This window comes from Acipenser ruthenus, unplaced genomic scaffold, assembly GCF_902713425.1.
Source record: "Acipenser ruthenus unplaced genomic scaffold, fAciRut3.2 maternal haplotype, whole genome shotgun sequence".
Taxonomy (NCBI): Eukaryota; Metazoa; Chordata; class Actinopteri; order Acipenseriformes; family Acipenseridae; genus Acipenser; species Acipenser ruthenus.
In genome coordinates this window covers 1-22,500 of record NW_026708370.1, presented here as the reverse complement: position 1 = coordinate 22,500, position 22,500 = coordinate 1, and the positions used below count along the sequence as shown (strand labels likewise).

General features: G+C 46.1%; 2 protein-coding genes across 4 annotated transcripts in view; both read right to left on the bottom strand.

Moving 5' to 3' along the window:
• LOC131732008 (PDZ domain-containing protein 4-like) overlaps positions 1–13,618 on the bottom strand; it is a 20,654-nt gene extending 7,036 nt beyond the window's left edge. The window contains exons 1-6 of one of the 3 annotated variants that reach the window (XM_059021011.1): positions 13,052–13,618; positions 10,875–12,309; positions 2,193–2,461; positions 1,582–1,672; positions 352–450; positions 34–96 (exon numbers count right to left, since the gene is read on the bottom strand). In XM_059021011.1, the coding sequence (XP_058876994.1) occupies positions 34–96; positions 352–450; positions 1,582–1,672; positions 2,193–2,461; positions 10,875–10,934 (582 nt within the window). In that variant the 5' untranslated portion in view covers positions 10,935–12,309; positions 13,052–13,618. Of the gene's footprint in view, positions 1–33; positions 97–351; positions 451–1,581; positions 1,673–2,192; positions 2,462–10,874 lie in introns of all 3 variants that reach the window. The other 2 variants (XM_059021010.1, XM_059021012.1) reach the window with 2 other exon arrangements.
• Positions 13,619–20,412: 6,794 nt separating this feature from the next.
• Positions 20,413–22,455, bottom strand: LOC131732009 (lysine-specific demethylase 5C-like). The gene is made up of 4 exons (XM_059021014.1): positions 22,238–22,455; positions 21,691–21,890; positions 21,292–21,480; positions 20,413–20,812 (listed from the first exon to the last, which is right to left on the bottom strand). Exons 1-4 carry the CDS (start codon positions 22,398–22,400, stop codon positions 20,804–20,806), a joined length of 561 nt encoding a protein of 186 aa, XP_058876997.1. The 5' UTR covers positions 22,401–22,455; the 3' UTR covers positions 20,413–20,803.
• Between the last annotated feature and the right edge of the window lie 45 nt (positions 22,456–22,500).

Here is a 22,500-nt window from a genome sequence, read left to right as displayed (position 1 = left end):
CACACTCACACACTCACTCACACACTCACACACCTGCAGTATCCGATCCCCCTCCCTGATCCTCCCATCCTTGGCTGCGATGCTGTTTGGGTTCACCTGAGGAAAAAAAGAGAAAGTTGTGAATATGAGTGAATTAGCCCACTGTGTGTGTCTGTCTGTCTGTCTGTCTGTCTGTCTGTCTGTCTGTGCTTTTAGCCCCCTAGATTGGAACCAAGGCCTCCAGAGGAAGGTGAAAGGCAGGAATGAGAGGACACACACACACACAATGAGACGCACACACACAGACTCAGTGAGACGCACGCACACACACACACACACATGCACACACACACGCACACACGGTCTCCTCACCTCCCCAATGTAGATGCCCAGATCCTCCTCCTCATCAGTCCTGTAGCACACGGTCAGGCCCAGCTTGTCCTGCTGGCTGGACTTGTACAGCTCCACCTCCTGGAGGGAGGACAAAATAGCAGCTTGAAACTGGGGGAAACACCAGAGCCAGACGGAATATCACAGCCATACAAGGAATATCACAGCTTTGCAGGGAATATCACAGCCATACAGGGAATATCAGATACTTTCAGACCAGCCTTGACAAAGTTTTGAGATCAGTCAGCTACTCTGAACCAGCGGAGCTGTGATTTCCTCACGCTCTCACGCTCTCAGCTCTCACGCTCTCAGCTCTCACGCTCTCACGCTCTCAGCTCTCACACTCTCAGCTCTCACACTCTCAGCTCTCACGCTCTCACGCTCTCAGCTCTCAGCTCTCACGCTCTCAGCTCTCACGCTCTCAGCTCTCACGCTCTCAGCTCTCACGCTCTCACGCTCTCAGCTCTCACACTCTCAGCTCTCATGCTCTCACGCTCTCAGCTCTCACACTCTCAAGCTCTCAGCTCTCACACTCTCAACTCTCACACTCTCAGCTCTCACGCTCTCAGCTCTCACGCTCTCAGCTCTCACGCTCTCAGCTCTCACACTCTCAGCTCTCACACTCTCAGCTCTCAAGCTCTCACGCTCTCAGCTCTCACACTCTCAGCTCTCACGCTCTCAGCTCTCACACTCTCAGCTCTCACACTCTCACGCTCTCAGCTCTCACGCTCTCACACTCTCAGCTCTCACACTCTCAGCTCTCACGCTCTCAAGCTCTCACGCTCTCAGCTCTCACACTCTCACATTCTCAGCTCTCACACTCTCAGCTCTTACGCTCTCAGCACTCACACTCTCACACTCTCACATTCTCAGCTCTCACACTCTCAGCTCTTACGCTCTCAGCTCTCACACTCTCAGCTCTCACGCTCTCACACTCTCACGCTCTCAGCTCTCACGCTCTCACACTCTCAGCTCTCACACTCTCAGCTCTCACGCTCTCAAGCTCTCACGCTCTCAGCTCTCACACTCTCACATTCTCAGCTCTCACACTCTCAGCTCTTACGCTCTCAGCACTCACACTCTCACACTCTCACATTCTCAGCTCTCACACTCTCAGCTCTTACGCTCTCAGCTCTCACACTCTCAGCTCTCACGCTCTCACACTCTCACGCTCTCACGCTCGCTGTATAAACAGGGGGGTGCAGCTCTCACCTCGTACTCCAGCTCATCTGTCCGATCCACTTCATGTCGGCTGCCGTCCAGATAGTCAGTGGGGTCGTAGTACTCATGATCAAGAGGAGCGCTGGAACACAAACACACACACGCACACACACACATACACATACGCACACACACACACACACACACACACACACGCACACATGCATATCACATCATTAGAACTAATTGTGCTTCATAAAAGTGGAATGAAACCTGCTGAATAACGTGACGTTAACTTATTGAATTGCACACCGCTTTGTAGTTTTCCCCAGATACTGACAAAAATTGAAAAATGTGACATTTCAAAATCTAACATGAAATACTGCTGTGCTACTATTATGGCTTCCAGTAGACTTTTTGGTACTATTATTTTGAGAGGGGGGAGAGGGAGGGGAGAGAGGGGAGAGGGGAGAGGGTGGGAGGAGAGAAGGGAGAGGGTGAGAGGAGAGAGAGGGGAGAGGGGAGAGGAAAGGAAGAGGGGGGTTGTATGGCGGCTCTGTCATGGGTACTCACACACATACTCACACACACGCACACGCACACAGACAGTGCACTGACTCACACACAGTACAGTGTATTGTATCGACAGTGCATTGACTCACAGCTCTGCCAGTGAGTACGGCTCAATCTCGGGGGGCAGGGGAGGGGAGGGGGGTCTCAGTTTGCTCAGAGCCATGATGTGTTCGAAGGTGATGTCAGTCTGGGTTCCGTTGTCGATGAAGTCCTGCAGAGCCCCGCCCCCGCCCCGGGCCCCGCCCCCCTTGCTCCTTGGGCTGCGTCTCATGACCTGAATGACCAGGGGGTCCCTGGAGCTGCGCAGGACTTCGAGAGTCTGCTGCTGGGAGAGACGGGACACCTCCTTCCCATTCACCTGGGAGAGAAGGAGAGGGGGAGAGGGGGAAGAGAGGGAGAGAGAGGGGAGAGGCAGGGAGGGGGAGAAAGACAGACAGGTTAGTGTCATCTTTATATAAAGGAAGCCAATGCAATGGTATTTTGTCAAATATATCTATCTATCTAGCTGATAAAGACCATTTCAATTTCAATTTGAATTTGATTGAGTGTTTTGGGGACACATTTAAAATAGAAAATTAATAACAAATGTCTGAATACAGACCTACAGCTTTTGTAAAACGCAGTGAATTTTGCAGCACAAAAGCAAGAATAAAATGGGCTTGTATTGGACACAATGCAAACGGCACACAGAGCAGACAGGGGGAGCGACGGCTGCCAGCCATGTTAATGGCTTCTTAAGAAGAGCTGTTTAGGCTGTGAGAAGCCATCTCAGTGTATTAAGAGGGAGTCTCCTCCTCCCCCCCCCCCTCTCTCTCTCTCTCTCTCTCTCTCTCTCTCTCTCTCTCTCTCAAGGTTGTGGGGGGTTGCCGTGGTTACTCAAGGCAGGAGGGTTTGGTGAGAAGCTGTGAGTAGAAAGGGCCGTCTCTGTACCTGCAGGTCTCTCTCTCTCTCTCTCTCTCTCTCTCTCTCTCTCTCTCTCTCTCTCTCTCTCTCTCTCTCTCTCTCCTCTCTCTCTCTCTCCCCCCTGTTTTTAAGAGCAGAGAGAAAGAATGGACTTGTTAGCAACTCACCACGTGCAATGCCCATATCGACTGTGGTAAAGACTGCTCCATACTTCAGTCTTTCCCTCATGGTTATACTGTGCATTTACTATAGTTTACTGTGGTTTGTTTTTTAATATGCTTTACCAGACCTCTCTGTGCTTTACAATGCTTCCCTATGCTTTACCATCCCTCTCTGTGCTTTACAATGCTTTCCTATGCTTTACCAGACCTCTCTGTGCTTTACAATGCTTCCCTATGCTTTACCATCCCTCTCTGTGCTTTACAATGCTTTCCTATGCTTTACCAGACCTCTCTGTGCTTTACAATGCTTCCCTAGCTTTACCATCCCTCTGTGTGCTTTACAATGCTTCCCTATGCTTTACCAGACCTCTCTGTGCTTTACAATGCTTCCCTATGCTTTACCAGACCTCTCTGTGCTTTACAATGCTTCCCTATGCTTTACCATCCCTCTGTGTGCTTTACAATGCTTCCCTATGCTTTACCAGACCTATCTGTGCTTTACAATGCTTCCCTATGCTTTACCACACCTCTCTGTGCTTTACAATGCTCTCACTGTGCTTTATTACACTTTGCTGTGTGATTTTACAATGGGAGACTCCTAGCTGGCAGTGCATTGATTGGGTTTGTATCGATCTGTAAAGATGTAATTTACTCTCTTGCAGTCACTGGATTGAATTGGGAGCAGCAGGTGCAACGGACCCCAGCCCCCTCCCTCTCTCTGTGTAACTCCCCTCTCCCCTGGGCTACTGCCAGACCATCTCAACAAAGAGGTACAGTCCAACAGAAAGGGGTGTAACCAAACACTGATACGATCTGAGGGTCCTGATAGGATATGCATCCCTATACACCTGGTGTTCCTGGTGGGCTACATTATAATAAAGGCAAATCATCATTTAATGGTGGGCTGTTTCGTTGTTACAGTAAAAAAAATACAAAAAGCCTGGCGTGTCTATGGTAACCATCAAACAGGAGGGGGTGTTGAGTGAACACCTCTCTCTCTCTCTTTCTCTCTCTCTCTCTCTGCAGTATTTAATTCTCAGTGTGCCACAGACAAAACAGCTTGAGTGAAACACACTGTACATCTTAATATGTCAGGAGAGAGAGAGAGAGAGAGAGAGAGAGAGAAAAAAACCTGCCAGGTTGCTATAGCAACAGCATCGCTGCCAGACAGCATACTAAATGACACAAGAAGGACATTCTGAAAAGAAAAAAAACCCAAAATAAAACCCAAAACAGCCAGCCAGCCCCCAAGAACACACACCATCTACAGAGAGGAGGGAAACCAAGTCTTTAAAATCCATTCCCTCACACCAGCAACGTGATCACCGGACCCCTTTAAAGGAGCGCTGACCATCTTTAAAATCCATTCTCTTAACATGATCCCTTCATTGCTTCATTATTTATTTTGTACGGGCTTAGATGCCACTGTAGTACTTCGACAGACAGTATAAGAAGTCAATACACACTTGTAGGCTTTCTGACATATCACACGATTATTAGAAGAGACTTTTATTTCACTCAGCTCTGGGATACACATGGCACAGCCATGGGAAAAGCATGGGGGGGGGAGCTCTGTGCAAATCCAGTGAGGTGAACTTCAATAAGAGGAAACTGTGCTTGTTGCAATTAATACTGATTCCACGAGAGAGGAAGCAAGTGTCGACTTTCACTAATGAGATCCAGCCAGCGTTAATGAATTGATGAGCACTGCCCCTGGGCTTCAGATTAAAAAGCAGAGTAAACTAACCCTTATAAAAGCACAGCACTGTGTAATAAAGCATAAAGCATGGTAAAGCACAGAGAGGTCTGGTAAAGCATAGGGAAGCATTGTAAAGCACAGAGAGGTGTGGTAAAGCATAGGGAAGCATTGTAAAGCACAGAGAGGTCTGGTAAAGCATAGGGAAGCATTGTAAAGCACAGAGAGGTCAGGTAAAGCACAGGGAAGCATGGTAAAGCACAGAGAGGTCTGGTAAAGCATAGGGAAGCATTGTAAAGCACAGAGAGGTCTGGTAAAGCATAGGGAAGCATTGTAAAGCACAGAGAGGTCTGGTAAAGCACAGGGAAGCATGGTAAAGCACAGAGAGATCTGGTAAAGCATAGGGAAGCATTGTAAAGCACAGAGAGGTATGGTAAAGCATAGGGAAGCATTGTAAAGCACAGAGAGGTCTGGTAAAGCATAGGGAAGCATGGTAAAGCACAGAGAGGTCTGGTAAAGCATAGGGAAGCATTGTAAAGCACAGAGAGGTGTGGTAAAGCATAGGGAAGCATTGTAAAGCACAGAGAGGTCTGGTAACGCATAGGGAAGCATTGTAAAGCACAGAGAGGTCTGGTAACGCATAGGGAAGCATTGTAAAGCAAGACATTTCATTCCTCCCCCTCCCTCTCTCTCAAGATTAATGACAAGGCCGCGCTAACTCATAGAAATGCATTTTCTCTCTCGCTCTCTTTCTTTCCCTCTCCCCCTCTTCTCTCTTTCCACCGTTTCTCTCCCCCTCTTGTTTTCTGAAAAGGGCGACTCCAACCTACTTAAATAGTCATCAGGGTATTCTCTCCATCCTCTCCATCCCCCTTTTCTCCTCTTCTCTTTTCACTCTCTCCCTCTCATGTCTTTTCCTCCTTTCCATCCCCTCTCTCCTCTCTCCCTATCCCCCTATTTGACCTGACTGCTTCCATTCAAATGCATAGAAAATATTCCTCTCGTTTCTCATCCCTCTCTCTCCCCCCTGTCTAGATTCATGAAGGTGCAACGCTATCTTCATTCAATAAGCAGACAGTAATGAGGGTTGAACTCTGATCCCACATTAATCACATGACGCCAGCCGTGTTTAACGAGCTCGAAATGAGATAAGCGGGACCTTGACCCCCGAAGCGAGACCAAGCAGACAAGACTGGAGCTTTCATCAGTGTTATTGAAACTAGAAGAGACCGAGTCAAGCAGACCAGCGTTTGGGCTCTAGTGCCTTCATCAGTGTTATTGAAACTAGAAGAGACCGAGTCAAGCAGACCAGCGTTTGGGCTCCAGTGCCTTCATCAGTGTTATTGAAACTAGAAGAGACCGAGTCAAGCAGACCAGCGTTTGGGCTCCAGTGCCTTCATCAGTGTTATTGAAACTAGAAGAGACCGAGTCAAGCAGACCAGCGTTTGGACTCTAGTGCCTTCATCAGTGTTATTGAAACTAGAAGAGACCGAGTCAAGCAGACCAGCGTTTGGGCTCCAGTGCCTTCATCAGTGTTATTGAAACTAGAAAAGAGTGAGTCAAGCAGACCAGCATCTCACAATAACACACACGCGCGCGCACACACACACACACACACATGTTATTGTTTTCCTCATATTGCAGTCTATCTATAGCTCTCTGGTTATTACAGGAGAGAGGGAGAGAGAGAGAGAGAGAGAGAGAGAGAGAGAGAGAGAGAGAGAGAGACCCACATCCAGACCCTCAATAAAAGGGATATCTCATCCAATATAAGATTCATATTGAGTGCTCTGTGGTGTTAAGGGTCTGCTGTCTGTATGAATTCTATCAGTTCACACGCTGAGCGCGGCGTCCCCGGTTGTTTCACAGAGATGTTAATCTCTCGCAGTTTGAGTTGCGTCTGCTCAGAATGTGCCAAGTGATTTGTGTTATAACAGGAGATGCGTATTAACTTATTATAAATCACAGAAACAAAGATTGCACTCAGGAACTGACGTTAAACATGACGTGTCTGCTTGTGAGCGCTCTGTGTGTCTCTCTCTGTGTCTGTGTGTCTCTCTGTGTCTGTGTGTCTCTCTCTGTGTCTGTGTGTCTCTGTGTCTGTGTGTCTCTCTCTGTGTCTGTGTCTCTCTCTGTGTCTGTGTGTGTCTCTCTCTGTGTCTGTGTGTCTCTCTGTGTCTGTGTGTCTCTCTCTGTGTCTGTGTGTCTCTGTGTCTGTGTGTCTCTCTCTGTGTCTGTATGTCTCTCTGTGTCTGTGTGTGTCTCTCTGTGTCTGTGTGTCTCTGTGTCTGTGTGTCTCTCTCTATGTCTGTGTGTCTCTCTGTGTCTGTGTCTCTCTCTGTGAATGCGTCTCTCTGTCTCTGTCTATGTGTGAGTGTGTATCTGTTGGTGTCTCAGTATGTGTGTTTCTCTCTCTCTCTCTCTGCTTCACCCTCTCTCTCTCTCTCTCTGTATTCCCCCGCGCTCTCTCTCTCTCTCTGCTTCACCCCTCTCTCTCTCTCTCTCTCTGCTTCACCCCCTCTCTCTCTCTCTCTCTCTGCTTCACCCTCTCTCTCTCTCTTTCTCTCTGCTTCACCCTCTCTCTCTCTCTCTCTCTCTCTGTATTCCCCCGCGCTCTCTCTCTGATTCTCTGCAGTCAGCAGATTACAGCTCCTCTCTCTCAGACCCTCTGCGAACACAAAGGCGACCTCCTCTCATCCATTCACTGGTGTTAAAACCCCATTTTAAACCAATCTAAACCACCCGAAATCCCCTTTCACACAATCCTCTGTTTGATTCTCCGCGGAGGGAAAGCGCTGTGGAGGGCTGGAGTTTGAAATCGTTTCAGCAACGCAAAGCGAGGATTGCAAAGAAACTGCCTCCTCAGAGCTCTGTGCACTCCCAGCATTGAGCATCCATTTCTTTGGCTCTGTTAATTAACACTAGAAACCTTATCACCATGCATGCTTGTCTGCCTGCCTGTGTGTCTGTCTGTCTGGGAGTCTATGTGTGTGTCTAAGTGTGTGTGTCTCAGTGTGTCTGTTTGTCAGTGTGCGTGTGCGTGGGTTCATGTGTGTGTGTGTCTCTGTGTGTGCGTGGGTGCGTGTCTGTGTGTGTCTCTATGTGTGTGTGTGTCTCTGTGTGTGTGTGTGTGTGCGTGTGTGTGTGTGTGTGTGTGTGTGTGTGTGTGTGTGTGTGTGTGTGTGTGTGTGTGTGTGCGTGGGTGTGTTTTGCTCAGCTGTGTAAGAGGCTGGGCTCTGATAATCAGTCTGCCTCGTTGCAAACCTGCAGCTGTCGAAAAATCAAACCTGTCCTTTAGCTTTCAAATTCTCTCTCCCTCTCCCTCTCCCTCTCCTTCTCTGTGCTTTTGTACCTGCCTGCTTGCCTGGGGATAATCAAACTCCACACTCCACACTGCAGCAGTGAGGTGACACATCAGTATGCTGAATACATCCTCCTCACTCCTAACAGGACCACACTTCAAGAGAGCGCAGAGAGACTGAGGGCACAGGAAACTCAGTAACAACAAAATATTATACAGCAAAGCTTCTATCATCCAAACTAATTGGGACCCAGGGCAGCGGATCTTCAGAGTGTCATTTTTTATATGACTTTCCCATTCCAAGGGATGTAAATCAGACTCCCGCTGCACAGCAGTGTGATCCAGTCCTGGTTTTCACTGTGATAAGACACACCTGAGCTTGTTAGCTAGACACACTGGGGGCTGATCAAGCTGGTAGTAAAACCTGGACTGGGTGACACTGCTGTGCAATCCTTATAATTTGACTTTGCCCCCTTTACCTGTGGATGTGTAATACGCAGCATTGCAATGCACTGTGAATGCCAGGGCTGGTGTGAGGCTGGTTAATGCCTTCTCTGTGACAGCAGGGCAGGAGAGCACAGCACACACAGGACAGGCTGATACAGGGCTGTCTGCAAACAGGCTTTTTGTGATCTAATTATTAATTAAGGGCTTGGACTTTTTGTGTTTATTTCCCAGGACTGTATCCCTTTCTGATTTGCTATTCACAAGTTACACAGGAGTCCTTTACTGTAAGTCCTTCCTTTGTAAAAGTTAAAAGAGACCGAGTCAAGCAGACCAGCGTTTGGGCTCCAGTGCCTTCATCAGTGTTATTATTGAAACTAGAAGAGACTGAGTCAAGCAGACCAGCGTTTGGGCTCGAGTGCCTTCATCAGTGTTATTGAAACTAGAAGAGACTGAGTCAAGCAGACCAGCGTTTGGGCTCCAGTGCCTTCATCAGTGTTATTGAAACTAGAAGAGACTGAGTCAAGTAGACCAGCGTTTGGGCTCCAGTGCCTTCATCAGTGTTATTGAAACTAGAAGAGACCGAGTCAAGCAGACCAGCGTTTGGGCTCCAGTGCCTTCATCAGTGTGATTGAGGTGATAGACAGGGGTCTGGTTGATGTGTGACTGCAGTGTGTTTTGACAGTGCAGACTCTACCCTCTGAGCCCTCGCTGTGATTGCATGCTCGGGGTTAATTGATTTCTTTCACAGCGCTAGTCTTCAGGAACGTTCTCCGGGGGACAATTGATGTCAGCACCGATGAACCGATCAAGAACTGAAGCGATTCAAAGCCATGATTACAGAATCCGCTATTCAATGAGGGAAATTCATGAACGTTTTTTAATCAACATGTTTTCAGGTAAGAAGAGACCATTATAAAAGCGTCCCACAGTAAATGCACAGCAAAGTGTAATAAAGCACAGAGAGGTCTGGTAAAGCATAGGGACATACTCATACTCACACACACTGAGACTCACACACACTGACACAAACTTACACACACTGAGACTCACATACACTGAGACTTACACACACACACTGAGACACACACACACTGAGACTTACACACACACACTGAGACTCACACACACTGAGACTCACACACACTGAGACACACACACACTGACACAAACTTACACACACTGAGACTCACACACACTGAGACTTACACACACACACTGAGACACACACACACTGAGACTCACACACACTGAGACTTACACACACACACTGAGACACACACACACTGAGACACACACACACTGACACAAACTTACACACACTGAGACTCACACACACTGAGACTTACACACACACACTGAGACACACACACACTGAGACACACACACACTGAGACACACACACACTGAGACACACACTCTCTGAATGCATCTCTCTCTCGGCCCCTCTGAGATTCCTCTCTTATTCATCTCCTCGTGTAATGGCAGGCGGATTGTGTGATTTCGCACGGGCTGTGGTCTGGCTTGACTGTGAAGGATTGATTATTAAGCATCAAAACAGCGCCTCAGCAAACAGACAAACAGATCCTCATGATCTGCCCTCTTGACAAAGGGAAGGCCCGAGAGGCTTTCAGATTTCAATTAAAAGTCTCTCCTCTCTCTCTCTCTCCTCCCCTCCCCTCCTCACTGCTGGAAGATAGTAGACTTTTTGGTCAACTGGTTAGAGAAGGGGCTCTTGATACCAGGAGGTTCAGATCCCACCTCAGCCACTGACTCCCTGTGTGTGTGTGTGTGTGTGTGAGACCCTGAGCAAGTCACTGAACCTCCTTGTGCTCCATCCTTCGGATGAGACGTCAAACAAACAAGCTCCTATTGGAAGTGACTCTGCAGCAGCAGCAGCAGCAGTTGTTGATGAGGCAGAGTTCACCCCCCCTAGTCTCTGTAAATCACTAATTCATTAATATAATATAAGATGTTAAGGCAATTCTACAGGCATGCAGCCCTATCGATGGGCTCCCAGCACCCAGCGTTATAAACTATAAACCACCCAGACAATTCTTAAGCTAAGCACTGATTTCCCCACTTTTCAATGTGTCCAGCGTAAAGAGAATCCACCCACCAGCCTGAAGAATCTCACCTTTTAATCAAAACAGGATTCATAACAACGTAATGCGCGCCCGGCCAATCAGTGGTTTAAGAAGCTTCGCCCAAACCCTGCTTGTGTTACCTCCCCCCCCCCCCTCTCCCCCCCCCCCCACCCCCTCACCTGGAACATCACTTTGCACTGGTCCTCTGGTTTCTGCATCACACACATGTTGCAGCCCATGATTGCGATGAACTCGACACGAAGAGAGAACAATAATCCTTCAGCTCAGTGTGTGTGCGTTGATCCTCTTCGTTGATCCCTGATGAGCCTTAATCTGTCCCAATCTGCGTCCTTAATCTGGGATTAATAGTTAATCCTCGAGTTAATGCTCAGATGGATCTCTCAGTAGATCCTTTATAGATCCTTGTAGTTGATCTGGTCAGTTCCAGTCTGTGCTCAGTTCTGTCACCCTATTAAACAGAACACAGGGTCAGAAACTGTGTTCATCCGTTCTAGTTAACCGGCCATCACAATTCTTTAAAACTAGAATAAGTCAAGCAGACCAGCGTTTGGGCTCTAGTGCCTTCATCAGTGTTATTATTGAAACTAGAAGAGACCGAGTCAAGCAGACCAGCGTTTGGGCTCCAGTGCCTTCATCAGCGTTATTGAAACTAGAAGAGACCGAGTCAAGCAGACCAGCGTTTGGGCTCCAGTGCCTTCATCAGTGTTATTATTGAAACTAGAAGAGACCGAGTCAAGCAGACCAGCGTTTGGGCTCTAGTGCCTTCATCAGTGTTATTGAAACTAGAAGAGACTGAGTCAAGCAGACCAGCGTTTGGGCTCCAGTGCCTTCATCAGTGTTATTGAAACTAGAAGAGACTGAGTCAAGCAGACCAGCGTTTGGGCTCCAGCGCCTTCATCAGCGTTATGAAACTAGAAGAGACTGAGTCAAGCAGACCAGCGTTTGGGCTCCAGTGCCTTCATCAGTGTGATTGAAACCAGAAGAGACTGAGTCAAGCAGACCATCATCAAGTTACCAAATAAAAGCGTTCCTTATTTTGGTTCAGTTGGTAAACCTCCTAATCCATTGAGGGGTCTCCAACTGAATCCATTTGAGTGGGGGAGGGGGGTCCTGACAATGTTTTGCCCACATAATAATAATAATAATAATAATAATAATAATAATAATAATAATAATAATAATAATAATATTTTTTTTTTTCAAACAAGCCCAAAGATATAAAGAGTCACGGAGAGTAGCGCATGTTTTAAAATCCTTTTGAAATGTCTTCCATTCCTTCAAATAACGGCTCAGAGTGACAGTTCGTGCGAGAGCCGTGTGAGATGTACACCTGTCCTGCGTTTATTATTCAGGACTTTGGAGTCCCAGATCAAAGCCGCGCAAAAACTCTCGCACAATTTCCAGCTTTCTTTTTGTATCTGTAGAAGAAATTGTAATTCTTTCTGTTTTACATTCTTTCTTGCTCTCTCTCTTTCTTTCTTTCTTTCTTTCTTTCTTTCTTTCTTTCTTTCTTTCTTTCTTTCTTTTGTTCAGATGAGGTCCCTGTTCTGGTGCCTCGTAGATCCGACGTCACTTCAGAAGTATTAATCGGGTCTGTATCATTTATAGAAAATCAATATTTAAAAAAATTACATAATTATAAAAAAAAAAGAAAATGCAAAAAATATATATAAATAAATAAATAAATCATAAAAAACGGCAGCTTTACCTCCCCCGATTTGTTTGTGTGTCGTCTGTGTGTGTGTGTGTGTGTGTGTGTGTCTGTGTGTGTGTGTTTGTGTGTCGTTTGTGTGTCTGTGTGTGTGTTTGTGTGTCGTTTGTGTGTCTGTGTGTCTATTTCAGTTCTTAGAAAGTCATCTTCCTGTAATTACGCACACTACTGATAATAATAATAACAATATCAAATCCAATTATGAATTATGATGTGCGCGTGGCACATAAAAGTCAGATGAATTCAATTCAATTCAGGATCAAAGGACTCGAATCACACAGAACAGAATCAGGAATGTGGCTATCATGAATAAGTTTGTATTATTATTATTATTATTATTATTATTATTATTATTATTATTATTATTATTATTATTATTATAATGTCCCTGCTTCCTTAAAGAAATCGATCTATTTCCCTTGAGACATTCCGCAAGACATATCGTGAGAGAAGTCTCTTAAGACATCCCTTAAGATATTGGCAATACGTGTCCAAATTTATAAGACGCAGATATTAAATAACATTTTAAAAATCTAAACGTTTTAAAATATATTTATAGATTATAGACACAATATTATTTAGGTAAAAAAAAAAAGACAATTTAATAAATAAATGTATAAATACCGGTGCATAAATTAAAGGATTTTGACAGAGGTGCGGTTGGTCGGTCCCGTGTTAATAAAATGAGACACAAGTGTAACGTGGTCCGATTCAGCCTAATCCAGTCCAACGGTACAGCCCAGTGCACTCTCACAAGCAGGGAGATATAATGGAGGTGGTTATTCCAAAATAACACTCCTGCATCAAACACAGCGCTGTAGAAATAATATGAATACAAATTGTAAATATAGATTCCAGTCCCGCCGGCGCGCTGTGGAGGAATGCTGCAGCTCAACCCCGACGGTGAATAGCTCTTCCTTGGATTGTTTTTTTTTTAAAAGCCGGGAAGAAATATCATTCCAGTCTGACAACAATCCACTGCTCTGATTCCTTCCCTCTCTCCTTCCCTCTCTCTCTCTCTCTCTCTCTCTCTCTCTCTCTCTCTCTCTCTCAAACTCAATTTTTTTTTGTCTTTATCAGCAGGACAATTCATACAAGCACTGCCAAAGTGAATGCAGCACACGTACAGACATATTTAATATTGATCTATTTATATCAAGAGGGGAAAGGAGGGGGGAGAGAGGATGAGAGTGAGATCAGGATAGAGAGATGGGGATGAGAGATGGGGAGAGACAGAGACGGGAGGAAGGATACACACATAGGCACAAACACACACACACATTGAGACACAAGCACACTCACACACACACACACACTGAGATACACATTGAAACACACTCACACACACACACACATTGAGAGACACATTCACACACATTGAGATACACACACACACATTGAAACACACTCACACACACACATTGAGAGACACACTCACACACACTGAGATACACACACATATTGAAACACACTCACACACACTGAGATACACACACACATTGAGAGACACTCACACACACTGAGATACACACACACACATTGAGAGACACTCACACACACTGAGATACACACACACACATTGAAACACACTGAGATACACACACACATTGAGAGACACTCACACACACTGAGATACACACACACACATTGAAACACACTGAGATACACACACACACATTGAGAGACACTCACACACACTGAGATACACACACACACATTGAAACACACTGAGATACACACACACACATTGAGAGACACACACATTGAAACACACTGAGATACACACACACATTGAGAGACACTCACACACACTGAGATACACACACACACATTGAAACACACTGAGATACACACACACATTGAGAGACACTCACACACACTGAGATACACACACACATTGAGAGACACTCACACACACTGAGATACACACACACTGAGGAAGGCACTGGAGCCCAAACGCTGGTCTGCTTGACTCGGTCTCTTCTAGTTTCAATAACACTGATGAAGGCACTGGAGCCCAAACGCTGGTCTGCTTGACTCGGTCTCTTCTAGTTTCAATAACACTGATGAAGGCACTGGAGCCCAAACGCTGGTCTGCTTGACTCGGTCTCTTCTAGTTTCAATAACACTGATGAAGGCACTGGAGCCCAAACGCTGGTCTGCTTGACTCGGTCTCTTCTAGTTTCAATAACACTGATGAAGGCACTGGAGCCCAAACGCTGGTCTGCTTGACTCGGTCTCTTCTAGTTTCAATAATAACACTGATGGAGGCACTGGAGCCCAAACGCTGGTCTGCTTGACTCATTGAGAAGTGTGACATTTCTAAATCTAACATGAAATACTGCGCTACTATATATATATATTTTTTGCGATATCATTTAGTAGTTTCTTTGATTCCGTGATGTTAAATAAAATATCTAAATTATGTTCAAATAGTTTTTTTTGTTTTTTTTTATGATGTCTCAATCTTAAAATTCTAGCTGATGCAAAACTTTTGGACACAGCTGTAAATATCAGGGCTATTGCCAGCCATGAAAAATCACTGAGGCCAAGGGAGATAGATAGATATGAACAGCATTGAAGTATTAGAGGGAGGGGCCTGTGATAATTTTGCTATTGAGATGTGACACACGCACACACGCACACGCACACGCACACGCACTCACGCTCAGTGCTGGCACGAGCGTATTTGAGGGACACAGGGGTGAGCGATTAAGAGGATTACAGCAGCGTCTGGCTGCAAGAAATAGCAGCAGCGTCAGTGTGTTCTAATCACATCACAGGCAGGTTACATGTGTTAATCTCCACAGCAAACTACCAGAGACATCACTGTGTGCGTGCGTGCGTGCGTGCGTGCGTGTGCGTGCGTGCGTTCGTGCGTGCGTGCGTGCCTTCCTAACAGCTCTCTCTTTTCCCTCTGCTCAGTAAGTGTTTGGGAATGTGTTTTGGAGGGGCTTTTGAAGGCATTGATTTTCAATCAGAAATCCCCTTATTGCAGATCTGATCAATAGCTGCTGTAACGAGAGCTGGGAGAGGACAGGCTGCTCCCCTGAGACATGCGCGCACACACACACGCACAGTATAGTCAATGGTATAAGGTACCCTTGAAGCTGTTTGAAGAAATTATCAGAGAGTTTGAGCGAAACGCAGCTGAGATACAATCTGCCCCAGGAAAAGGACTGGTGTCATTTCTGAACAAAAAATCTCAACTCAGATAAAAACTGCATCTCTCACAAACAGCTGAACTGTAACCCGGCGTGGACTAACTGCAGTACAAAAATAAAGAAAATGTCATTTCATATTTTCATTTTGATTTTTGTTGCAAATACAGTATTTTTCATTCTTTATTTTTATTTATTTTTTATTAAAAGCGGTGTTGTTGAAGGATGTTTTAGATGACTGCATTGCCCTCTGACCCGTCTTCTAGAAGTCTGCTCACCCCCTCAAGCAAAGATCAATAATAATTAATAACTCTAACACACACACACACACACTCACACACACTCACACACACACACTCACACACTCTCACACACACACACACACACACTCACACACTCTCACACACACACACTCACACACTCTCACACACACACACACGCACTCACACACACACAGTGACACTCTCGCTCTCTGTGGTTGGTTGTGATGGATGCTCAAAGTCTGTATTCTGCACACAGTGAGATGTCGATGTCAAGAGGTTAATTAAACAAACGAATGCGAGGAGTCTGGGAGTGAATCCTGAACCATGAAGGATACTGCCCCCCCCCCATAAGCACAACAAGGCAACACACACACACACTGAGACACAAACACAGAGAGAGACACACACACTGAGAGACACACACACTGAGACACACACACTGAGACATACTGAGACACACACACACTGAGACACACTGAGACACACACACTGAGAGACACACACACTGAGACACACACACACTGAGACATACTGAGACACACACACACTGAGACACACTGAGACACACTGAGACACACACACACTGAGACACACACACACACTGAGATACACACACACACTGGGACACACTGAGATACACACACACACTGAGACACACACACTGAGACACACACACACTGAGACACACTGAGACACACACACACTGAGACACACTGAGACACACTGAGACACACACACTGAGACACACACACACACTGAGATACACACACACACTGAGACACACTGAGACACACACACACACTGTGATACACACACACACTGAGACACACACACACTGAGACATACACACACTGAGACACACTGAGACACACACACACACACTGAGACACACTGAGATACACACACACACTGAGACACACTGAGATACACACACACACTGAGACACACTGAGACACACAGAGACACACACACACTGAGACTCTCTGGCAGACTGTGTGTCTATACTGAAGGTTCAGTCCCAATTCAACACATGTCACTGCAACCTGGAACAACCTGCATCCCTCAGGAACAGGAGAGAGGGGGAGTGGAGAGGGGGGGAGGGACGAGAGAATAGGAAAGTCACCTTGATGGGTTTTTTTAAATATAAAGAACGACAAAGTTAGCATGAGGTAGGAAAGGAGGGATGGAGGAGGGAAAGGATCACCTTGAAAAAAGAAGACAGAAGGAGCAGGAGAGGCTTCCTTCACTTAGACCAGGAATTATTTAGAAATAATCCTGGGAGAGAATAAAGAAGCAGCTGAATTTATAAATAATTGTCACAAAATGGGGGGAGGGGGGTCTCAGTTCCTCAGAACATTGCTTGCTCTCCCCTCCGCAGCAGCAAGATTACAATCGACTCTCCAAATCAAACCAGACAGAGAATGTCAGCAGGGATTCACAGAACCAGCAACAGACGTGTCAGAAATAACAAACACAGGGAGAGAGGAGAGAGGGGGGGAGAGAGGGATTATTATTATTATTAGTTTATTTAGCAGACGCCTTTATCCAAGGCGACTTACAGAGACTAGGGTGTGTGAACTATGCATCAGCTGCAGAGTCACTTACAACTACGTCTCACCCGAAAGACGGAGCACAAGGAGGTGAAGTGACTTGCTCGGAGTCACACAATGAGTTAATGGCTGAGGTGGGATTTGAACCGGGGACCTCCTGGTTACAAGACCTTTTCTTTAACCACTGGACCACACAGCCTCCTTTTAGGATAGGAGAGAGAGAGAGGAGAGGGAGAGGAGAGAGAGAGAGGAGAGGGAGAGAGGGAAAGGAGAGATGGAGAGGAGAGGGAGCTGAGAGAGGGAGAGAGAGGAGAGAGGGAGAGGGAGAGGAAAGAGGGAGAGGAGAGAGAGGGAGAGAGGAGAGGAGAGAGAGAGAGAGGAGAGGGGGAGGAGAGAGAGATGGAGAGGAGAGGGAGAGGAGGGAGAGGGAGAGAGGAGAGGAAGAGGAGAGAGAGGGAGAGGAGAGAGGACAGAGGAAAGAGAGAGAGGAGAGGAGAGAGAGTGAGGACGGGGGCGGGGGGCACAAGCGCACACTCCCTGCTTTACAGACAGGCCCTGATGGCCAGCACGTCATCACACGAAAGACAGCGGACACTTTGTTGACAGCAATGCAATAAGACTCCCATTGCACAGCAGCTGCACCCAGTCCAGCTTGCAGATCAGCGCAAAGCCTTGCATTGATGGCTTGTTCAAACGTATTTATTTATTTATTTATTTATTTATTTATTTATTTATTTATAATTAACTCACATTTCCATAGAACCAGCGGCACGCATCGCGAGTCGGTGAAGCACAGAGCTGGTATGATAATTAATAATCTTACAGTTTACATTGCAATGTCACGCATGGCTGTCTGTACCACACACGCCGTCTACAACACAAGCAATAATAACCTGAATACATCTCAATACATTTCAATGCATTTCAATACATTTCAGTGCGTTTCCTGGTCACGCCACTGGCGCTGCACGCTGACAGTTTTTAATACACGGGATTACGAGCTCTTGGGTCTGTGCTTCCGGCAGTTCTGCATGTAATCCGTCTGCGAATTTGATCATATTTCAGGGAGCCGCTCTTTTTAAAGTCCTGGGGTTCAGAACTCCCCTCAACAGGGGCGGCCGCGGCATTTAACAAGTTGTATCGATGCTGGGGACTGACCTACAGCTGCGCCCAAAGCTTTGCCTCCCCCTGCAGAATGAACACACTGTGCTTCACAAAGTGGATTTCTAATCCGCATCTCAGCTCTCATGATGTGGATCAAATCACCGGTACGATGCAAGTGACCCACTGCTCCTCCTTCTAGCTGCATGAACAGCGCCTCCCTGTCACTCTGCGCTCAGCGGAGCCTCGCTCAAGGACAGATCAGGGTTTGTTTTGTTATTGAAAACCAGGACTGGGTGCAGGGCGATGGGAGTTTCTAAATCTGCGCACACTTCACGTATAGTAGGTTCCGTCTTGAAATATTTAACATTTTGTGACTATCCGCGTTTTGTAAAAGGGGTTGGTTTTAAACAACGGAATGGCACGATGACAATCACTTTGCTGAAATTCGGTCACTAACTCGGATATTGTTGAGATTTACCGATAAAAGTCAGAAGTAAAGCGTCATCGTGTTTATTTTAGACATTTACCAGCGCATTTTAAGATTTGCCAATATTCTGACTTTTACCAGGAGACACTGGTCAAATTCACTGGCCTGAACCATGGTTTACATTAGCGCACTGCACCACCCCGCCCTCTAGATTGGAAACTGTGAAAAAAATATATATAATTAATAAATAAATAAATAAATAAATAAATAAAGGTTATGCTGCCATCTGGTGGCTGCCTCCGTGTATTACAGGTCAGGATCCGGGGCTGGTTGCAATGAAGTCAGATTTGTGTGTCGAGTCGGCGAGTGAGAAACAGTCAATATCAAAGACTTAACCTCGTGGGGTTTGAACAGAACAAGTCTAAAGCGATAATAATGTCACGTCCCTTTTAAAAAAAAATCCCCGTTTGAATTAGAAATAGGTTAAGTTATTTACAACCAATATTTATTGGTAATATTTGGTCAAATTCAGGCTGTGTCAAAAATAGGAGATACTGAAAGACAAAAACACGCACACACACCGAGATACTGATAGACACACACGCACGCACCCCCCCGAGATACTGAGACACACGCAACCCCCCCCCCCCCCCGAGATACTGAGACACACACAAACCAAGTTCAGAATTTCAAAAAATACTTTCGTCTAACTTTTATTTCAGAAAAAAAAAAAAAAAAAAAAAAAACAAAGGCATTTGGATAAAAGGTTCAACAAATAATTACAAGCAGGACAGTATTATTGTAATAATAATAATAATAATAATAATAATAATAATAGAAAACCATGAACAATATTACAGTGGAAAAAACAATATCTAATATAATAAGAGTGTTTTGATAAGGAAAGTTCTACTGGAAATTGAGTAGCACCAAGAAGAAACGTCATCAGACTGTTTTTTTGAAAATTTTTATTCTTTTTGAACTTTACAGTCCCTTCCTTTCACCACAATTCAAACAAGAAGTGAAATTGTATTTACTTTTGGCAGCTTCCAAAGACAGCCAGCCTCTCTCACTGGTATTCCTGTATATCGCACTGCAAAAGCAAGGACCACATGGAGACTACAGCTCCCAGCATGCCTCGAACTGCACTAAACATGAAGGATGATGGGAGTTGTAGTGCTTTAAATAGACATGGGGGAGTGGGGATAGAAATCACTATTTAGACAGACTGTTGAAGAGACACACATGTAACGAGACAAAGGGGGGAGCGTGTATTCATGCCAGCTATAAAACCCACTCCAACTCCGTTCAGGGACCGCCCTGCTGAACAGCCGTGCCGTTAACCCCAACCCCCAACCCCCAACCCCCAACACGCATCGCTGTGTTCATTCCCCACATTTGCTGATTTTCAGTAGGCCAGGATTCAGACAGGGAGATAAAAGGAGGGAGTGCGAGAGAGATGAGAGATACATGTTTTAAAAAAAAAAAAAAAAAAAAAAAAAAAAACACCACACCACGCGTGCATGTAATGACATCAGCACAAGCGCTTGAAGACATTTTGAAAGAGACGCGGGGTGCAGTGCTGAGTGCTGGCGGGATGCTGCTGCTGCTGCTGCTGCTGCTGTGGCCTCAGGGGTCTTAAATCCATGAATCAAGGGGTGTAGTGACTATACTCTCTTCCACACGGCTGGGGAGGGGTGTACAGCTGTCCCATTTTGACCCCTTCTCCACCCCTCCCTATCCTCCTTTCCCCATCCCTCTCTCCTGAGGGGCTGCAAGTTCAGTCTCTGTAGCTCCAGTTTTTTAGTTTTTTTTAGTGGCCAGAAAAAAAAAAAAAAAACGAACAGTAATAAAGTAACACACTGAATCCATCACAAGATCTGCAAAAAAACACAGAGAAGACATTTACTGCAAGCTCAGAGGAACCGTCACAGAGTGCAGCACTGGAAACAGGACCTGGAATGGGAAGCTGCTGTGAAACAGGAGTCCCACTGCCATCCCAGCAACCCCTCAACATCATTTATATAGCGCCTTTCGAGAGAAGTCGTGTGCCCGACACAAACTAAACTGAGCAGAAAAAGGGTTTGTAAGGGAAACCCCACCTCGCTGCTTTTAAATCCAGACAAAGATAACAGAGCCTGTATCTATTTTAACGGGTCCCTCACACTACTTTACATTATTTCTTGTTCATTATTATAAATGATTCCTTTTATTTTCTGCCACTGCTTTTAAAAGTAAGATTCAAACCACCCTGTCTGGAGTGTCTAATTTTGAAGAGAGGGGTATTTTATCATCACCGTCATCATAAAAGGCGCTATTTAGAAATCAAGACTGAGGGATTGAAAAGCTGACTCCTCACCCCCACTCCGTTGCTGCTGTGCCGCGGCTCTGCCGTCCCCGCCCTCGTTTTCTTGTTCTCGAACCCGTCTCCCGAGACTGGCAGGAGCCCCTCTCCTCCTCCTCCACCTCGATCACACTTCCTCTTCCTTCTCTTGTCCGATTCCTTCGCTCGAACCCTCCCCCCGGACCTGCTCTCCAGCCTCTGGGCCTGAAAAGAAATCAGAATGGTTGCATTCACATCACCTCGAAATCCAGCTTCGAATCCAGCTGTGCTGCTATTATAGAATCCGGCAGACTCTTTTTTTTTTTTTGTGATATCATTTTCTAATTTCTTCGATTACATGATGTTAGATAAAAGATCTAAAATGATGTTCGAACTCAGTTCTGAAGCCTGCCTTCCCTAGGGGGGCTCCCGTACCTCGATGATGGTGGTCAGCGTGTCCAGGGGGGGTCTCTGCGCTGCCTGCAGGACTCTCCAGATGGACTGGCCCTGATCCAATGACACCTCCAGGAGATCCCCTTCCATCTGCAGCTCCTCGAGCTCCGAGCGAGCCTGGGGGGAGAGCTCGATCACTGGGCCTTCGAGGAGGGGCAGCAGGGCGTGTAGCTGTTCAATATCTAGAGAGAGAGAGAGAGAGAGAGAGAGAGAGAGAGAGAGAGAGAGAGAGAGAGAGAGAGAGAGAGAGAGAGAGAGAGAGAGAGAGAGAGAGAGAAGAGAGAGAGAGCGAGAGACAGAGAGCGAGAGCGAGAGAGAGACAGAGAGAGATATCATATCAATACAATACAATACAATACAGGTTCTGTATTCTACTGAGGGGCAATGGCAGCACAAGTATAGGGCAGCTACACTGGGATGAAGCTGCCGTTGAAAACAGTACAGATTTTAAGACTGAAGGGAGTAACATTGTGTCTCAAACAGTTAGGAGGCGCCAAAGACAGTTTGGGAAGGTTTGCTCTCTTCTCACCCGTCACACCAGAGCTGCCGTTCTCCGTCCTGGAGCGCCCGTTCTCTTGGGAGGACTGTGGGGACAATAAATAATAATAATAATAATAATAATAATGACGGCAGGATCGATGAATTGACGAGTCTCTCATGGTAGAACACAGGGATGGCAATAAGACTCCCATTGCGTAGCAGTTTCACCCACTCCAGGTTTTACTACCAGCATGATCAGCCACAGCGAGTCCTATCTCCGCCCCGGGAATCTATAGCATTACATTAAATTCA